Raw genomic sequence first — 19,082 nt, 5'->3', positions numbered from 1 at the left:
TGCAGACCTCACTACCCTCTGGAGAGCCTTACGGTTGAGGGCGGAGCAGTTGCCGTACCAGGCGGTGATACAGCCCGCCAGGATGCTCTCGATTGTGCATCTGTAGAAGTTTGTGAGTGCTTTTGGTGACAAGCCGAATTTCTTCAGCCTCCTGAGGTTGAAGAGGCGCTGCTGCGCCTTCTTCACGACGCTGTCAGTGTGAGTGGACCAATTCAGTTTGTCTGTGATGTGTATGCCGAGGAACTTAAAACTTGCTACCCTCTCCACTACTGTTCCATCGATGTGGATAGGGGGGTGTTCACTCTGCTGTTTCCTGAAGTCCACAATCATCTCCTTAGTTTTGTTGACTTTGAGTGTGAGGTTATTTTCCTGACACCACACTCCGAGGGCCCTCACCTCCTCCCTGTAGGCCATCTCGTCATTGTTGGTAATCAAGCCTACCACTGTTGTGTCGTCCGCAAACTTGATGATTGAGTTGGAGGCGTGCGTGGCCACGCAGTCGTGGGTGAACAGGGAGTACAGGAGAGGGCTCAGAACGCACCCTTGTGGGGCCCCCGTGTTGAGGATCAGCGGGGAGGAGATGTTGTTGCCTACCCTCACCACCTGGGGCGGCCCGTCAGGAAGTCCAGTACCCAGTTGCACAGGGCGGGGTCGAGACCCAGGGTCTCGAGCTTGATGACGAGCTTGGAGGGTACTATGGTGTTGAATGCCGAGCTGTAGTCGATGAACAGCATTCTCACATAGGTATTCCTCTTGTCCAGGTGGGTTAGGGCAGTGTGCAGTGTGGTTGAGATTGCATCGTCTGTGGACCTATTTGGGCGGTAAGCAAATTGGAGTGGGTCTAGGGTGTCAGGTAGGGTGGAGGTGATATGGTCCTTGACTAGTCTCTCAAAGCACTTCATGATGACGGAAGTGAGTGCTACGGGGCGGTAGTCGTTTAGCTCAGTTACCTTAGCTTTCTTGGGAACAGGAACAATGGTGGCCCTCTTGAAGCATGTGGGAACAGCAGACTGGTATAGGGATTGATTGAATATGTCCGTATTATTGTATATGTAAATACAAGAATAAATCAAGAATAGTCGAGCCTGGGTGACAATATTAGCCTATCACTTGTGAATAATATATTATCACTTGTGAATGATTTGTATCACAGCTAAAGCGTCCAAATAACTTCTCAAAATTAAGCACATTAATCCGCTTTACATAGGTCGAAGAGCCTAACTGGCATACATAAGCAGTGTGCTTCAAGTTTGGGGAAGATAATTTTCACCATAAAAATGCACCTTTATAATAAAACCATTACATGCAAAATTGCAATTGCTTTTGAGAGTGGTGTTTTCCCGCTAATGGAACATTCCTGCTTATAACCTTTCTGCGCTTATAATGTGCAGGAATAGCCTAATAGTTTAGCCGTGTGCACATTGCTGTGCATATCATTTGAATAAATAGCCTAATAGTTTATAAACATTTAAAACTAAACGTCTAAGCTAATCTGTTGTGTCAGCCTCATTGCATAAAAAAGTTTGTTTGATGCTAGTGGTTGTATTCATTTGGGATCTATCGTATCACACAACTGTCCCAGACTATGCTTGGAATATTTATTTCTCACACAGAATAGGATAGGTAAACTTTTGTACTACGGGGGATAGTAGATTGACGTAGGCAAGTGCTTTTGCAGTTTGTTAGGCCTACTCATTTTGTTGACGAAAAGTAAATGTGGACAGTTCTTCCAATATCTTCAATATGAACCTCGCAGTTGCATTCCCGATGTGTCCGTCTCCACTTGTAGCCTGTGAGAAAGACCCAATCACGTGATGGAGTGCCCTGCGAGTGAGATGAAAGGTGCTTCGGAGCAGGCAGACATGGATTTTTTTTAGGGTGCATTATAGCCACACAAAAGGGATGCCGCTGGGAAATGTGAGGGCTTCTCTAATTGTGAATAGGAAATTGACAGTGTGTACTGCCTGCGCAAAAAACAAAGCAGACCTCAATGCCTTTCAAGGGACTTTTTTCAAATCATCAATATTTTTATTATTTTTTTATTTCACCTTTATTTAACCAGGTAGGCTAGTTGAGAACAAGTTCTCATTTGCAACTGCGACTTAGCCAAGATAAAGCAAAGCAGTGCGACACATACAACAACACAGAGTTACACATGGAATAAACAAACATACAATCAATAATACAGTCAAAAAGTCTATATACAGCATGTGCAAATGAGGTAGGATAAGGAGCTGCTCTGACAGCTGATGCTTAAACCTAATGAGGGAGGTAAGAGTCTCCAGCTTTAGTGATTTTTGCAGTTCGTTCCAGTCATTGGCAGCAGAGAACTGGAAGGAAAGGCGGCCAAAGGAAGAATTGGCTTTGTGGGTGACCAGTGAGATATACCTGCTGGAGTGTGTGCTACGGGTGGGTGCTGCTATGGTGACCAGTGAGCTGAGATAAGGCGGGGCTTTACCTAGCAGAGACTAGTAGATGACCTGGAGCCAGTGGGTTTGTGAGTATGAAGCGAGGGCCAGCCAACGAGACCGTACAGGTCGCAGTGGTGGGTAGTATATGGGGCTTTGGTGACAAAACGGATGGCACTGTGATAGACTTTCCAATTTGTTGAGTAGGGTGATGGGGGCTATTATGTAAATGACGAAGATCGGTAGGATGGTCAGTTTTACAAGGGTATGTTTGGCAGCATGAGTGAAGGATGCTTTGTTGCGAAATAGGCAGCCGATTGTAGATTTAATTTTGGATTGGAGATGTTTAATGTGACCCTGGAAGGAGAATTTACAGACATTTAGGTATTTAGGTATTTGTAGTTGTCCATATATTCTAAGTCAGAACCGTCCAGACTAGTGAGGCTGGACGGGCTGGCAGATGCGGGAAGTGATCGGTTGAAGAGCATGCATTTAGTTTTACTTGCATTTAAGAGCAGTTGGAGGCCACGGAAGGAGAGTTGTATGGCATTGAAGCTCGTTTGGATGTTAGTTAGCACAGTGTCCAAAGACGGGCCAGAGGTATACAGAATGGTGTCGTCTGCGTAGAGGTGGATCAAATAATCACCAGCAGCAAAAGCGACATCATTGATGTATACAGAGAAGAGAGTCGGCCCGAGAATTTAACCCTGTGGCACCCCCATATAGACTGCCAGAGGTCTGGGCAACAGGCCCTCCGATTTTACACACTGAACTCTGTCAGAGAAGTAATTGTTGAACCAGGCGAGGCAATCATTTTAGAAACCAAGGCTGTTGAGTCTGCCGATAAGAATCTGGTGATTGACAAGAGTCGAAAGCCTTAGCCAGGTCGATGAATATGGCTGCACAGTAATGTGTCTTATCGATGGCGGTTATGATATTGTTTAGGACCTTGGGCGTGGCTGAGGTGCACCCATGACCAGCTCTGAAAGCAGATTGCATAGCGGAGAAGGTACGGTGGGATTCGAAATGGTCGGTAATCTGTTTGTTAACTTGGCTTTCGAAGACCTTAGAAAGGCAGGGTAGAATAGATATTGGTCTGTAGCAGTTTGGGTCAAGAGTGTCTCCCACTTTGAAGAGGGGGATGACCGCGGCAGCTTTCTAATCTGTGGGAATCTCAGACGATACAAAAGAGGTTGAACAGGCTAGTAATAGGGGTTGCAACAATTTCAGGCAGATCATTTTAGAAAGAGAGGGTCCAGATTGTCTAGCCCGGCTGATTTGTAGGGGTCAAGATTTTGCGGCTCTTTCAGAACATCAGCTATCTGGATTTGGGTGAAGGAGAAGTGGGGAGGCTTGGGCGAGTTGCTGTGGGGCGTGGAGGGCTGTTGATCGGGGTAGGGGTAGCCAGGTGGAAAGCATGGCCAGCCGTAGAAAAATGCTTTTTGAAATGCTCAATTATAGTTGATTTATCAGAGGTGACAGTGTTTCCTAGCCTCATTGCATTGGGCAGCTGGGAGGCGGTGCTCTTATTCTCCAAGGACTTTACAGTGTCCCAGAACTTTTTAAAGTTTGTGCTACAGGATGCAAATCTCTGCTTGAAAAAGCTAGCTTTAGCTTTCCTAACTGCCTGTGTATATTTGTTCCTAACTTCCCTGAAAAGTTGCATATCACGGGAGCTATTCAATGCTAATGCAGAACGCCACAGGATGTTTTTGTGTTGGTCAAGGGCAGTCAGGTCTGGAGTGAACCAAGGGCTATATCTGTTCCTGGTTCTAATTTTTTTGAATGGGGCATGCTTATTTAATATGGTGAGGAAGGCACTTTTAAAGAATAACCAGGCATCCTTTACTGACAGGATGAGGTCAATATCCTTCCAGGATACCCGGGACAGGTCGATTAGATAGGCCTGCTCGCGGAAGTGTTTTAGGGAGCGTTTGATGGTGATGAGGGGTGGTCGCTTGACCGCAGACCCATAACGGATGCAGGCAATGAGGCAGTGATAGTTGAAATCTTGGTTGAATACAGCAGAGGTGTATTTGGATGGCAAGTTGGTCAGGATGATATGTATGAGGGTGCCCGTGTTTACGGATTTGGGGTTGTACCTGGTGGGTTCATTGATAATGTGTGAGATTGAGGGCATCAAGCTTAGATTGTAGGATGGCCAGGGTGTTAAGCATGTCACAGTTTAGGTCACCTAGCAGCACGAGCTCTGAAGATAGATGGGGAGCAATCAATTCACATATGGTGTCCAGGGCACAGCTGGGGGCAGAGAATGGTCTATAGCAAGTGGATTTTTAAAAGTAGAAGCTCGAATTGTTTAGGTACAGACCTGGATAGTAAGACAGAACTCTGCAGGCTATCTCTGCAGTAGATAGCAACACCGCCCCATTTGGCAGTTCTATCTTGTCGGAAATTGTTATAGTTAGGGATGGAAATGTCAGGGTTTTTGGTGGAGTTGCACCATGCAGTCTTACAATGTATTAAATCTTCAAAACATATAGTCTAACATTTGTAGAACAACTAAAGTTATATTAATAACTCTAAATTAAGCAAATATGAGTACCAATTTCTTTGTTAACCCCTCAACATAGAATAGCATGTGTGCATTCCCTCAAATCGTTTGGAGAAAATATCCGTTGTATTTTATTCAGCTTTGATATAGTATTCTTAATATAAAATAATGCATCGGAATTCTAAGCAAATCTTGTCTGCTTAATTAACTAGTGTAGCCCACAGCGATCAGGACCGAACATAAGGACAACTCAGAGTATGCTATTTGGTTCTTCTGAAATTGACTACATTTTCTTCATATCATGTTACTTTAGACTTGTCTAAAATAAATAATGGATTTATTGTAAAGGTGTAGGCTATATTACATGGCTTTATTAGACTTTTTTAAATAGATAGATAGGTAGATGCTCCATAGGTCTGCATCACTGGCTTGTAGGAAGCCAGTGATGTGTGGAAGCCAGGAGATGCTAAATGTGTTTATGTTAATTGACGTACCAACGGTTATTTGCTTGACAATAACCGGCTGACAAAATTTAGTGACTGCCACAGCCCTACTTATGCCTTTGTCTTTACATGTCGCCTGGCACGGACTCCATATGGGAAGGGTATACTGATATAAACCTTTAATGTGGAAAAAGAAAGGCCCTACTCAAAAAGCTCCTGCAAGGACATCAACATGTTCACCAAAGACTTCTGAAAAGGAGAAACTCCTTTAACCTGACACCAAATTGTGAATGAGAGACTGACGAAGAACCCTCTTGTAAAGGGCGCACGCGACGACTGTATAGTCGTAATGACGTTTGAGGGTAAACTCATAGCTGTCAAATTAAACCTTTCAGGGGCCAAACCCACAGATCCCATATCTGTGGTCATGGGTGCCAATCTCTCCTGTGCGCCTGGGACAATAGACCCAATGACACAAAACCCACCACAGGTCCCCGCGGAGTGCACAGATCCATCATTGAGAAGAACAGACACGCAGTTTTGTTGCTTTTTTAATCATAACAACAGTTTTATTCTGTGCTAACATAATTTGAAAAAGGGTTTTCTAATGATCAATTAGCCTTTTAAAATGATAAACTTGGATTAGCTAACACAACGTGCCATTGGAACACAGGAGTGATGGTTGCTGATAATGGGCCTCTGTACGCCTATATTCCATAAAAAATGAGCCGTTTCCAGCTACAATAGTCATTTACAACATTAACATTGTCTACACTGTATTTCTGATCAATTTGATGTTATTTTAAGAGACAATAACATTTGCCTTTCTTTCAAAAACAAGGACATTTCTATGTGACCCAAAACTTTTGAATGGTAGTGTATGCTGTTGGACCTTACCAACACATGACCCTCCAACATCGGAAGGGAATGCCTCAGCGCCAGCAAAACAGTCCGTAACTCTAGGTAATTTATATGCAGCTCCCTTTACGCTGTTGACCAAATCCCTCTGTCCGAGTACAGAGTAACACCATGAGCCTTTTACACTTTGTCCAGCTGATCCGCCGAGAACCGGCACTGTTTATTATTCGGAAGTTAAGTAACTTGGCAGCTTTCCATCCATCGGCGGTGTGCAAACAAGCCCCGCCTCCTTCATACCCTCTACATTCATGAACTAATCCAAAACCTGGCAGCACCAGCCTGGCTGAATGAGGGGAATCCCAGGTCGTCTTTAGCTCATCTGCAAAATGTTTAAACAGGGCTAAGCGACGCTTCACTTCTGCAGGGACAGAAGGTAAATACCTTCCCCCAAACCTGGAGTATGTCCACTGAGGGGGAGAAGATGGCCAATCCACAACCAGGTGATCTGCCGCCTTACAACACAGCTCCATCAAAGGCGCATTAACCACCAACAGTTCACTCTCCCCGCCAAATCCAAAGCCGGGGCTTTAGGTTGCCCCAGACTGATGTCATCCGAATAGTTAGCCTTTTTAAACTTACTCTTACCACTGGCCATCTTACTCAAGCAAGGAAGCACTGGCTAAACAAGCAGAGCAGAAATTAATGGGGTATTAGCAAACACAAATCCTACCCAAGCAAGGAAGCATTAGCTACACAAGTAGAGCAGAAAGTAGTTCGCTCTCAAAAACCAATACCAATACCCAAAACTCTCAACATCTAGGGGGATGAGTACTCCCCACTAACAGACACCGAAGTCAGAGGCAAATCTCGTAGTCTTTGTGTGCTTGAAAAGTTTGCTTGATAAGGCGAGCTGAAGAGAAAAGAATTGAGGAAAGCCCGACAAACCGGCAGGAGCGTAGGAGCGTGGCGAGCCGGCTGAGACATGGGGGCCTGACGATCCGGCTGAGGCAAGGACGCCTGTCGATCCCTCTGCAATGAGGCAAAGACAAAAACAGATAATGCATCAGCAGGGAACAGAACAGGGGAACTGACAAATATAGGGGAGGTAATAAACAAGTGATGAGTGAGTCCAATATCGCTGATGCTCATGACGAGGGAAGGCAGATTGAAGGCAGATTGTGCAATTGATGATGGTAGGAGTGCGTGATGCAGGGCAGCCTGGCGCCCTCAAGCGCCAAGGGGGGAAGAGCGGGAGCAGGCGTGACAGACTCGGCATCCATTGGCCTGTTGGGCGTTTTTCAGGTGAATATGGTTGATCGTTGACTCCCCATAGAATGTTATACTGAATGACCGACTGAAAGGGAACAGCAATATGTTTTTGGGAATCCAAGTTCGTCGCATTGTCAAATCAAAAAAAAAAAATTGTCTGTCACTTTCTAATCTATACTTGTGTCTGTCTTTCTGTTCACATCTGTCTGTATGTCTGCGTGTCCGTTCACGTCTGTCAGGATCGTGAAGTTTCCCAACACGCTGAACAAAGATGGCACCCGCAAGGCCATCAGCATTGCGTTCTCCAAGTGGAGCGACGTGTCTCCTCTCTACTTTGCTGAAATCACAAACCCCAACAAGAGTGCTGACATTATCATCGGTAAGACCACATAATTAAATAGAACCTGACAGTATCACTATAGATTAGACATTAATAAGTTAATGGTGTGTGTGTGACTTTAATTCACCCTGCTTTAAATGTGTACGCGTGTGTGTGCTCATGCTTCCAGGCTTCTACACGTGGAACCACACAGACTGCTGGTGGTCTCCATTGCACCCCTGTTTTGATGGGCTAAACGGGGAGTTGGCCCATGCCTTCCTGCCCCCGCGTGGGGAGATCCACTTTGACAACCATGAGTTCTGGATCCTGGGGAAGTCCCGCTTCAGCTGGAAACAAGGTGCAAAGACTCTACTCCCTGTCTGTCTGTGCTCCGATTCTCTATCCTCCCCCAAACAGTGTACTAGTTCACTTTCCCCCACCCATGGATTTCAAAGGAATCGATTGACGTTGATGACATCTTTTTTAGATGCTTTTGTCAGATGTAAACTTGATGTTGTCTTGAAAAAAAAAACTGTTTACCTGGTTGTAATAGAGACCAGTTGGTTATAATCTGGTTGACGTATCCTCAACCAGAAAACCAGTTTACAACCAGAGGTGCACTTGATATTGTGTGTGTTAGATGGGCACGAAGAGGTTGCACTTTGTGCTGACTCTGCTCGCCAGACGAGCTACTGTAAATCGAACATACTTCCGTTATCCCCCTTGTCCTTTTTGGGGGTGGAAAATTGTATTTATTGGTTTTCACAACATTCAATAAGTCATGTGATATTCAGTAATTCCATTTTTTAAGCACAGCAAATAACAAAAACAAACAACAAACAAACAAAACCAAAAAACATACAGCACATAGATACATCACACAAATGTATTGTATCATATATATAGGTAACTGCATATACAGGTAACTGCAAAAACAAAGGAAACACCAACATAAAGTGTCTCAATAGGGCGTTGAGCCACTCCAATGCACCTTGGCATAGATTAGGGGCATCATGCACCCAAAAAAATCTGAGGCACTGTGGCCCTGTCCGATACCTCCTGACAGGGCCAACCAGGCAGGATATAACACCACTCACTTTTCCAAAGCACAGCTCCCACACCACTAGAGGGATATCAACAGACCACCAATTTACTACCCTTAGACAAGGCTTATAGCCCATGAAGATCTCCTCCACCACACAAGCTCAAGGGGGTGAAAAAACGGACAGGAAGATCACGTCAGTGTCTCGAACCACTCAAGTGACGCACCCCTCCTAGGGACGGCATGGAAGAGCACAGTGACTCAGCCTCTGTAATAGGGTCAGAGGCAGAGAATCCCAGTGGAGAGAGGGGAGCTGGCCAGGCAGAGACAGCAAGGGTAGTTCGTCACTCCAGTGCCTTGCCGTTCACCTTGCACCCCTGGGCTAGACTACACTCAATCATAGGACCTACTAAAGTGATGAGTCTTCAGTAAAGACTTAAATGTTGAGACCGAGTCTGCGTCTCTCACATGGATAGGCAGACCATTCCATAAAAATGGAGCTCTATAGGAGAAGGCCCTGCCTCCAGCTGTTTGCTTAGACATTCTAGGGACAATAAGGAGGCCTGTGTCTTGTGACCGCAGCGTACGTACGGCAGGACCAAATCGGAGAGATAGGTAGGAGCAAACCTATGTAATGCTTTGTAGGTTATCAGTAAAACCTTGAAATCAGCCCTAGCCTTAACAGGAAGCCAGTGTAGAGAGGCTAGTACTACTATTAGCCACATTAATGGAAAATAAAATATCTTGATTAGATATGTATACAACGCCCTGGATCAATGAAATTTTAAAATCACCTTTGGCAGCGATTATAGTTGTGAGTCTTTTTGGGTAAGTCTCTAAAAGCCTTGCACAACTGAATTGTACAATATTTGCCCATTATTCTTGAAATAATTATTCAAGCTCTTTCAAAGTTGGTTGTTGATAATTGCTAGACAGACAAGTCTTGCCATAGATTTTCAAGCCTATTTAATTAAAAACTGTAACTACGCCACTCAGGAACATTCAACGTTGTCTTGGTAAGCAACTTCAGTGTTTATTTGGCCTTGTGTTTTAGGTTATTGTCCTGCTGAATGGTGAATTCACCTCCCAGTGTCTATTGGAAAGCAGATTGAACCAGGTTTTCCTCTAGGATTCTGCCTGTGCTTGGCTCTATTACGTTTATTTTTTTAATCCTAAAACACTCCCTGGTCCTTGCCAATGACAAGCATACTCATAACATGTTGCAGCCACCACCATGCTTACATATGAAGAGTGGTACTCAGTAATGTGTTGTGTTTGCCCCGAACATAACGCTTTGTATTCAGGACAAAAAGTGAATTTTTTTGCCACATTCTTTGCAGTATTACTTTAGTACCTTATTACAAACAGAATGCAGGTTTTGGAATATTTGTATTCTGTACAGGCTTCATTATTTTCACTCTGTCATTTATGTTAGTATTGTGGAGTGACTACAATATTGTTAATCCATCCTCAGTTATCTCCTATCACAGCCATTAAACCCAGTAACTGTTTTAAAGTCACATTGGCCTCATGGTGAAATCTCTGAGCAGTTTCCTTCCTCTCCCACAACTGAGTTAAGAAGAGCGCCTGTATCTTTGTAGTGACTGGGTATATTGATACACCACTCTAGAATTGCATTATTCCTCCTCCACCAAACTTTACAGTTGGCACTATGCATCCGCCAAACCCAGATTTGTCCATCGGACAGCCAGATGGTGAAGCTGGATTCATCACTCCAAAGAACGCGTTTCCACTGAGTCCAATGGTGGGGAGCTTTACACCTCTCCAGCCGAGGCTTGGCATTGCGCATGATGATCGTAGGCTTGTGTGCAGCTGCTCGGCCATGGAAACCCAATTCATGAAGCTCCAGACAAACAGTTATTGTGCTGACATTGCTTCCAGAGGCCGTTTGGAACGCGTTAGTCAGTGTTGCAACCAAGGTCAGACGATTTTTACACGCTACGTGCTTCAGCACTTGCCGGTCCCATTCTGTGACCTTGTGTGGCCTACCACTTTGCATTTGAGCCGTTGTTGCTCCAAGATGTTTCCACTTCACATTTTACAGCACTTACAGTTGACCGGGGCAGCTCTAGCAGGGCAGAAATTTTACGAACTGACTTGTTGGAAAGGTGGCATTCTGTGACGGTGCCACGTTGAAAGTCACTGATCTCTTCAGTAAGGCCATTGTACTGCCAATGTTTGTCTATGGATATTGCATGGCTGTGTGCTCGATTTTATACACCTGTCAGCAATGGGTGGGGCTGAAATAGCTGAATCCACTAATTTGAAGGGGTGTCCACATACCTTTGTATATATAGTGTATAATGTATATTTTTGAACTGGACAAATCTGAGGTGGCACGTGCACCTGTGTCGCCTATGAGCATGATGCCTCTGGCATAAATTCTACAAGTGTCTGGAACTCTTTTGGAGGGTTTCAACAACATTCTTCCACGAGAAATACCACACACACTCTCATTTACTTGTGTTTCCTTTTTTTGGCAGATACCTGTACATACCAACACACCATTCTAGAATCTTTAAGTTTACTCAACCATGATCACGTCTATAATGACTCTACGTATTCTACCCAGGAATCCCAATCCCCCTTGTCTTTTGATATATGTTGTGTACCTGCGTAATTGTGTCTATTCCCTCCCCCAGGTGTATGGTTGAATGACCTGGTACAGGTTGCGGCTCATGAGATCGGGCACGCCCTCGGACTGTGGCACTCCCGTGACCCCCAGGCCCTGATGCATCCCAATGCCACCTACACGGGCCAGAGGAACATTGCCCAGGACGACATCTGGGGAATCCAGCGCCTCTATGGTGAAGGAACACTCAGATCAATCATATGTTTTTTTGTTTGTGTGCGAGGATACATTAAGACTTTATATACATGTATTGTGATGATGTAGTTTCTAACATTGTATTAACATTGTCTTAACATTGTATTAACATATTCTCTATTCCCTCAATTCCCGCTCAACTCATTGTGCAATTACAACACAATAACAAGACAAATACCCCAGTACCATGTAACGTGTTAATACAATGTTGTTGATACACAAGTAATTCGTTTTAATTACACAGGTATAAGACATAAGTCTAAGAAAACATTAATACCACAAATGTCTATATGTGTGTTGTATTCCAGGATGCACAGACAAGAAGCGCGTGTGTGATCCATGGGCTCGCCTTGGCTTCTGCGAAAGGAGGAAGAGCTTCATGAAGAAACACTGTGCCCGCCGCTGCGACCTCTGCTATGGTCAGACAGGCATATTGTCCACTCTTGATTGTACATTCATTTAAGTACACTGCAGTTCACCAGTTGGATTTTATATTGAATGTAAAGTTGCATTCTCCATGTATCTACATCTATTAACAGCATGCTTTTAGGACTGTCTTAAGCCAGCAAATGGATCAGGACTCAATACTTAAATGTGGATCTAGCCTGGTTTTGATAGATTTGATTTTGGACCTGCCTGGGTTTGTAAGAAGCTTTGGATGACAACATTTGCGAAACGGATAACTAAAATGCTTAAACCTTGTGTTATGTTGCACAAATTCAGGCTTTAGCTTGCCCAACTCTGTGTTCTGTGTCCTCCCTTGTCCTACTGTACTGATATCACTTCTGTGGCATATGTTTTTATCCCCAAATAGACTCATCTTTACACAAATCCTCGCATCATATCTTCTCTCCTCTTTCTCAACCATATTGGAGGAGAACGTCCAAGGTCTCTCCCCTCAGACCTTCTCCTCCAGTTTGTTTTGAGAAGGAGGAGAGGAAATAGGATGCGAGCAATTGAGGAAAGATGAACTGAGAAAAACCCACAGAGGAATATTAGGCCTATCTTGTGGGGGAAGTATCATGACTGTCCTGATATTTCACTCACCTCCTGTAGAGCCTCTTGAGGCCATTATCACGCCAACTCCACTGCCTTCCAACGTCAAGGTCAAGATGGTTCCTCGTGGAAAGGTTGTGGGCTTCCGCTGTGGGACGAAGAATCCTAGATCGCCTCCCAAAGTCAGGTGAGAGAATAGTCTAAATACAGTAATGTACAACTCATATATTTGGGTGTTTATTGGACAGGATAGAGAGCGAGAGAAGTAGATGGAGGAGAGATGGTGATAGAACAGTAGGTTGGATTCGAACCAATGCACATAGTGGCAGTACACAATACAAGTGATCCAGAGGCAGGGGCAGACGGCTTGTCCAAATCTCAGACCACTATATACCATAATTAATGCTCAGATTCTCCCATTGCTCTGTCAGGTCTTTTTATGGGAGTATTTCTTATTTTACTGTGACTCTGTTTCTGGCAAAGGTTGTTGGACATATGTACATAACATTTGAATGATTGATTCCTCTCTCCCTGTGCTCGTCCCTGGTATGACCTTTGACCTTGCTCCAGCTGGTACAAGGATGGAGAACAGCTCCTGATCTCTATCCCCGGCTACATCATCATGAAGGGCCGCGACCTCCGCATCGTTGCCAACGAGTTTAACGAGGGCACTTACACCTGTCGCGTCCATCGTAGCGGCAATGTGGTCTCTGCAAACTCCTGGGCCATCCGGCTGAAGCCTGAACAGCCCTCCAACAGTTGAGCTGAACGGAGTGAGTGAGGGAAAGGAAGAATGAGAGCTGGGAAGGAAAGTATAAGGCATGGAGGAAAAGAGGACGAACCCACAGCTGTGCCACATGTGCCTCTCCGCTAGCCGCAGTGGAATGCAGGTGGCAACAATTATAATATTAAAATGGAACTCAGCAATTTGACATCATACACCATGACGACTTCCTGATATTTAAAATCTGCCATGACTGCCACATATTGGACCATATTCACTCAGGGGTTGTGAGCTCTGATTCAGAGGGTTTGGGTTAAATGCGGAAGACACATTTCAGTTGAAGACATTCAGTTGTACAACTGACTAGGTATCCTCCTTTCTCTAAAATAAAAGAACCCAACAGAAAACAGAAAACCTTCCTTGAGTTTAACCTTAGAATCAACAGATCATTTACCAATGGAAACAACCCTCTAGTCTAGAGCCAATAGTGTCAGTCTTGCAGATTGAAATTCTGTTGTTGTTAATGTCTGTAAACAGGAAGTTTCCCCGGTTTGTAGGATGATATCATATAGCTGAGTCTACCTTTAAGCAGATTGTACTCTGACAGTACTCCCCAGGTCATAAATGGGATAGACCCCAGCGCTCAACCTTATACTTCATTCATCATCAAGGACATCAGACTTTAAGATCCAGACAGAAAAGACTAGCTTTGCTCACCCTTTAAATGTGATGACTGTCATTTCCATGCAGTTGTTGTATTGATATATCTCACTTTGTAAAATGTCTAGGACAGAGTTGATATTTCTAGTAAGATGTTTTGATGAAAATGGTGGAAATATGATGTAGCTATCACTGTGTGTACAGTACTTACGGAAAGTATTCGCAGATTTAAGTCATAACTGATATTAGGGCACTCAAGCCCCGTTTTTTTATGCCTGGTTCTAACATGCATCCTGGTCTTGTCCACATTCTGACCGTGCCCAAATTCTCAGACATGCATCTATAAAATATTGAACAGTCATCCGTTGTTGTGACGTGACTATCATTAATGCGATGACTGTTATATCTTATCTTATCAAATCAATTCATTATGATTGAATTAGTATGTGATTTAAATTACTCGTGTAACAATTAACTCAGTAACTTGGGGCACCAGGGGGAAAACGTATTTAACGAGTTACTATCTCTCAAATTAAACTCTTATAAGATATAGTTCAAGTCGGAAGTTCACATACACTTAGGTTGGAGTCATTAAAACTCGTTTTTCAACCACTCCACAAATTTCTTGTTAACACACTATAGTTTTGGTAAGTCGGTTATGACATCTACTTTGTGCATGACACAAGTATTTTTTCCAACAATTGTTTACAGTCAGATAATTTCACTTATAATTCACTGTATCACAATTCCAGTGGGTCAGAAGTTTACATACACTAAGTTGACTGTGCCTTTAAACAGCTTGGTAATTCCAGAATATCATGTCTTAAGAAGCATGATGGGCTAATTGACATAATTTTAGTCAATTGGAGGTGTACCTGTGGATGTATTTCAAGGCCTACCTTCAAACTCAGTGCCTCTTTGCTTGACATCATGGGAAAATCAAAAGAAATCAGCCAAGACCTCAGAAAACAAATTGTAGACCTCCACAAGTCTGGTTCATCCTTGGGAGCAATTTCCAAATGCCTGAAGGTACCACTTTCATCTGTACAAACAATAGCACGCAAGTATAATCACCAGGTGACCACGAAGCCGTCATACCGGTCACGATGGAGACGCATTCTGTCTCCTAGAGATGAACGTACTTTGGTGCGAAAAGTGCAAATCAATCCCGGAACAACAGCAAAGGACCTTGTGAAGATGCTGGAGGAAACAGGTACAAAAGTATCTATATCCACAGTAAAACGAGTCCTACAGTATATCGACATAACCTGAATGGCCGCTCAGCAAGGAAGAAGCCACTGCTCCAAAAACCACCATAAAAAAAGCCAGACTACAGTTTGCAACTGCACATGGGGACAAAGATTGTACTTTTTGGAGAAATGTCCTCTGGTCTGATGAAACAAAAATAGAACTGTTTGGACATAATGACCATTGTTATGTTTGGAGGAGAAAGGGGGAGGCTTGCAAGCCGAAGAACACCATCCCAACTGTGAAGCATGGGGGTGACAGCATCATGTTGTGGGGATGATTTGCTGCAGGAGGGACTGGTGCACTTCACAAAATAGATGGCATCATGAGGTTGTAACGCTTCTTGTCTGGGGAAGGAGAGGAGGACCAATGTGCAGCGTGGTAAGTGTTCACATTATTTAATGAAATATGCAACACTAGACAAAACAACAAACACGACAAGCAAACATTCCTGAAATGTGAAACAAAAACACCAAACAGGAAACAACCACCCACAAAACACAATGGAAAACAGGCTACCTAAATATGGTTCTCAATCAGGGACAACGATTGACAGCTGCCTGTGATTGAGAACCATACCAGGCCAAACACAGAAATAGAAAATCATAGACAAACTAACATAGACAACCCACCCAACTCACGCCCTGACCATACTAAAACAAAAGACAAAACAAAGGAACTAAGGTCAGAACGTGACAGAGGTAGGAAAATGACGTGGATACATTGAAGCAACATCTCAAGACATCAGTCAGGAAGTTAAAGCTTGGTTGCAAATGGGTCTTCCAAATGGACAATGACCCCAAGCATACTTCCAACGTTGTGGCAAAATGGCTTAAGGACAACAAAGTCAAGGTATTGGAGTTGCCATCACAAAGCCCTGACCTCAATCCTATAGAAAATGTGTAGGCAGAACTGAAAAAGCGTGCGCGAGCAAGGAGGCCTGCAAACCTGTCTCAGTTACACCAGCTCTGTCAGGAGGAATGGGCCAAAATTCACCCAACTTATTGTGGGAAGCTTGTGGAAGGCTACCCGAAATGTTTGACTCAAGTTAAATAATTTAAAGCCAATTCTATCAAATATTAATTGAGTGTATGTAAACTTCTGACCCACTGGAAATGGGATGAAATAAATAACAGCTATTATTCTGACATTTCAAATTTTTAAAATAAAGTGGCCTAACTGACCTAAAACAGGGAATTTGTACTTGGATTAAATGTCAGGAATTGTGAAAAACTGAATTTAAATGTAGTTGGCTAAGGTGTATGTAAACATTGGTCTTATTCTGGGTTAATGTCCTGGTGAAATGTGAAACTCTTATCCAGGCGTTCAACAGACGGAATATGTTTTACCCGGACTTTGCACCATTTTTCTTTTGACTCTGCTAGTATTGTGGAGTGACATCAATGTTGTTTATCTTTTTCCCCCCATCTGACCAAGGAACTCTAGCTATTTCACAATCACCATGGCCTCTCGGTGACATTGCATTTACCTTCCTCTCCGGCAGCTCAGTTAGGATAGATGGACAGATCTTTGTGTCGTATGGGGGATGTGATAAATCATTCACAGCTTAATTATTAACTTGACCATGCTTAAAGGACCCTCTTCTGATCTATACCTGCCTATAAATCTATGAATGGATGTTCTGAATGCTCCAGGGTAGCTTTGAGGTTAAATATTTGCTTGAAATCTATCACAAATATGGGTATTTATTCTGATATAATGTAAACAAATGTTGTTGCACAAAGAGATGGACTCCATTACATTTATTTAGTGACTAGTTAAAGGACATTACTGCAATGTTGAATGGGTTAGGTTTGCCACAGGAAAGATGGGTGAATATGTATGCATTCAAGCAGAAATTCATTTTAGAACATTTCTATATTTTGTCTCTCCCTTTAAAGATGTGGCGTAGGATGTGCAGATCAGTGAAAATGTATATTTAATGCAACATGTGAAAACTGCAATTGAAGTGAATACTATTGCCTATGATGTTTTTGTACCATGTTCAATTGTTTGGTATATATTGTAGAAAAAAATATGAGAATTCAGATATTTTCACTCCTGTGTAACACGGAATGGTTGCCAGACATGTATATGCACCAACACCACTTTAGAAATATGCAACAACACATTGCCAAACATAGACCATTGTATATTAAAGTGATTTTACTTCAAAGTTGCGTATTTTTCTTTTAACATTTTAGTCCTGTTACAACTGATTGTAGTCAACAGGTTAACAGTATGACAAGACAGACATGCCCTTTGCCATTGAAAAGCTCAAATAAAAACAAGATTTGTATTTTTATTTATTACCATTAGCTGCTGCCAAGGCAAATTAATCCAAATGAAGGCAGTTTATACAATTGTAAAAACATTTCAATACATTCACAGACCGTGTGCCCTCAGGCCCTTACTCCACCACTACCACATATATACAGTACAGAATCCATGTGTACAGGTGTATAGTGCGGATGCTATCGTGTGTTTGAGTTTGAATTTATTACATTTTTTTACAGGGACAGTGCACATTAATCAACGTTCCAATAAAAGTGCCAGTTTTAGCCAGCCGGCTAATTTTCAACCGCAGTCCCTGGGCAGGTTATTAAAAACAATTACAATAACAATACAGACAATTATTGAGCAGTGAGCACACGCAGAGCAACATAGGACAAGCAAGACATAGCATACAGACAGAGCAAGTCTGTGTTTCCAAGATTTTCCCAACTCAGGAGCTCATGCTTTCTGATGTATAACAGTGATGACGGCTATTATTGGGCTTCCTATCAAGCACTTTGAGAGCCTGTTTGTAGACAGTCTGAATGGGTTTTAATGTTGTACAGCAAGCTTGGGCCCAACTAGTCAAGCAGTATGTTAAGTGGGGGAGTATCATAGATTTGAAGTACAGTTTTGCTACCTCTGCAGTCAAAAATTTCATTTAAATCGGAAATTAGCTAGGTTGAATTTGGTTCTTTGAATTACCTTTTTCACATGCTTTTTATTAGAGAGGTTGGAATCAAGTATGACGCCAAGGTACTTAAAAATCAGACACCACCTGGAGCTTCTCCCCTGACACAAATCTGTCTCAGTAGCATCTGTTGCCCTCTTTGTGAAGAACATGCAGAGTTTTTTTCACATTGAGATGCAAACACGAGTCACTGAGCCACTTTGTAACCTGGACCATTACAGTAGTGAGTTCTTGTGCAGCTTGTTGTTTGCTCTTTGCATGCAAATATATCACTGTATCATCTGCATACATTTGAACTTCAGACCCATTACAGACAGAAGGCAGATCATTAATGTACAGGCTGAACAGGGGGGGCCCCCGTTTTAACCCTTGGGGCACGCCCACATCATAGCTAAGAGTGGGCGACAGCTCATTGCTTACTCTGACACACTGAGTTCTGCCTTCAAGGTAGGATTTCATCCATCTCAAGGCATCTGGGGAAAACTTGTACTTGGACAATTTTGTGATGAGAATCTAATGGTTAACAATATCAAAAGCCTTCCTTAGGTCCAGAAACACATCCCCAACAACACCCCCTTTGTCCATCTTGGACTTCACATTTTCCAGAAGAAATCAGTTGGCCATTTCTGTGGAGTGTATCGCTCTGAAGCCAAACTGCATGGAGTGTAATGTGAAAGGGCTGTTGTTGAGGTGGGCAATCAGTTGTTCTGCTACACACTTTTCAACAACCTTCGACACCACGAGTAGTATACTAATGGGCCTGTAGTTACTCACGTCAGCAAGGTCACCC

The 19,082-nt window shown here is 43.2% G+C and overlaps 1 protein-coding gene across 2 annotated transcripts in view; it reads left to right on the top strand.

Annotated features, from left to right (window-relative positions):
- LOC118397059 (matrix metalloproteinase-23) overlaps positions 1–14,440 on the top strand; it is a 31,143-nt gene extending 16,703 nt beyond the window's left edge. For both annotated transcript variants that reach the window (XM_035791473.2, XM_035791472.2), the window contains 6 exons: positions 7,730–7,869; positions 8,000–8,167; positions 11,515–11,679; positions 12,008–12,118; positions 12,756–12,882; positions 13,266–14,440. In XM_035791473.2, the coding sequence (XP_035647366.1) occupies positions 7,730–7,869; positions 8,000–8,167; positions 11,515–11,679; positions 12,008–12,118; positions 12,756–12,882; positions 13,266–13,458 (904 nt within the window). In that variant the 3' untranslated portion in view covers positions 13,459–14,440. The remainder of the gene's footprint in view (positions 1–7,729; positions 7,870–7,999; positions 8,168–11,514; positions 11,680–12,007; positions 12,119–12,755; positions 12,883–13,265) is intronic.
- Positions 14,441–19,082: the final 4,642 nt, after the last annotated feature.

Source organism: Oncorhynchus keta, chromosome 18, assembly GCF_023373465.1.
Source record: "Oncorhynchus keta strain PuntledgeMale-10-30-2019 chromosome 18, Oket_V2, whole genome shotgun sequence".
In the NCBI taxonomy this organism is placed as follows: domain Eukaryota; kingdom Metazoa; phylum Chordata; class Actinopteri; order Salmoniformes; family Salmonidae; genus Oncorhynchus; species Oncorhynchus keta.
The sequence above is the reverse complement of the archived record's forward strand: the minus strand, read 5'-3'. Positions and strand labels throughout refer to the sequence as shown.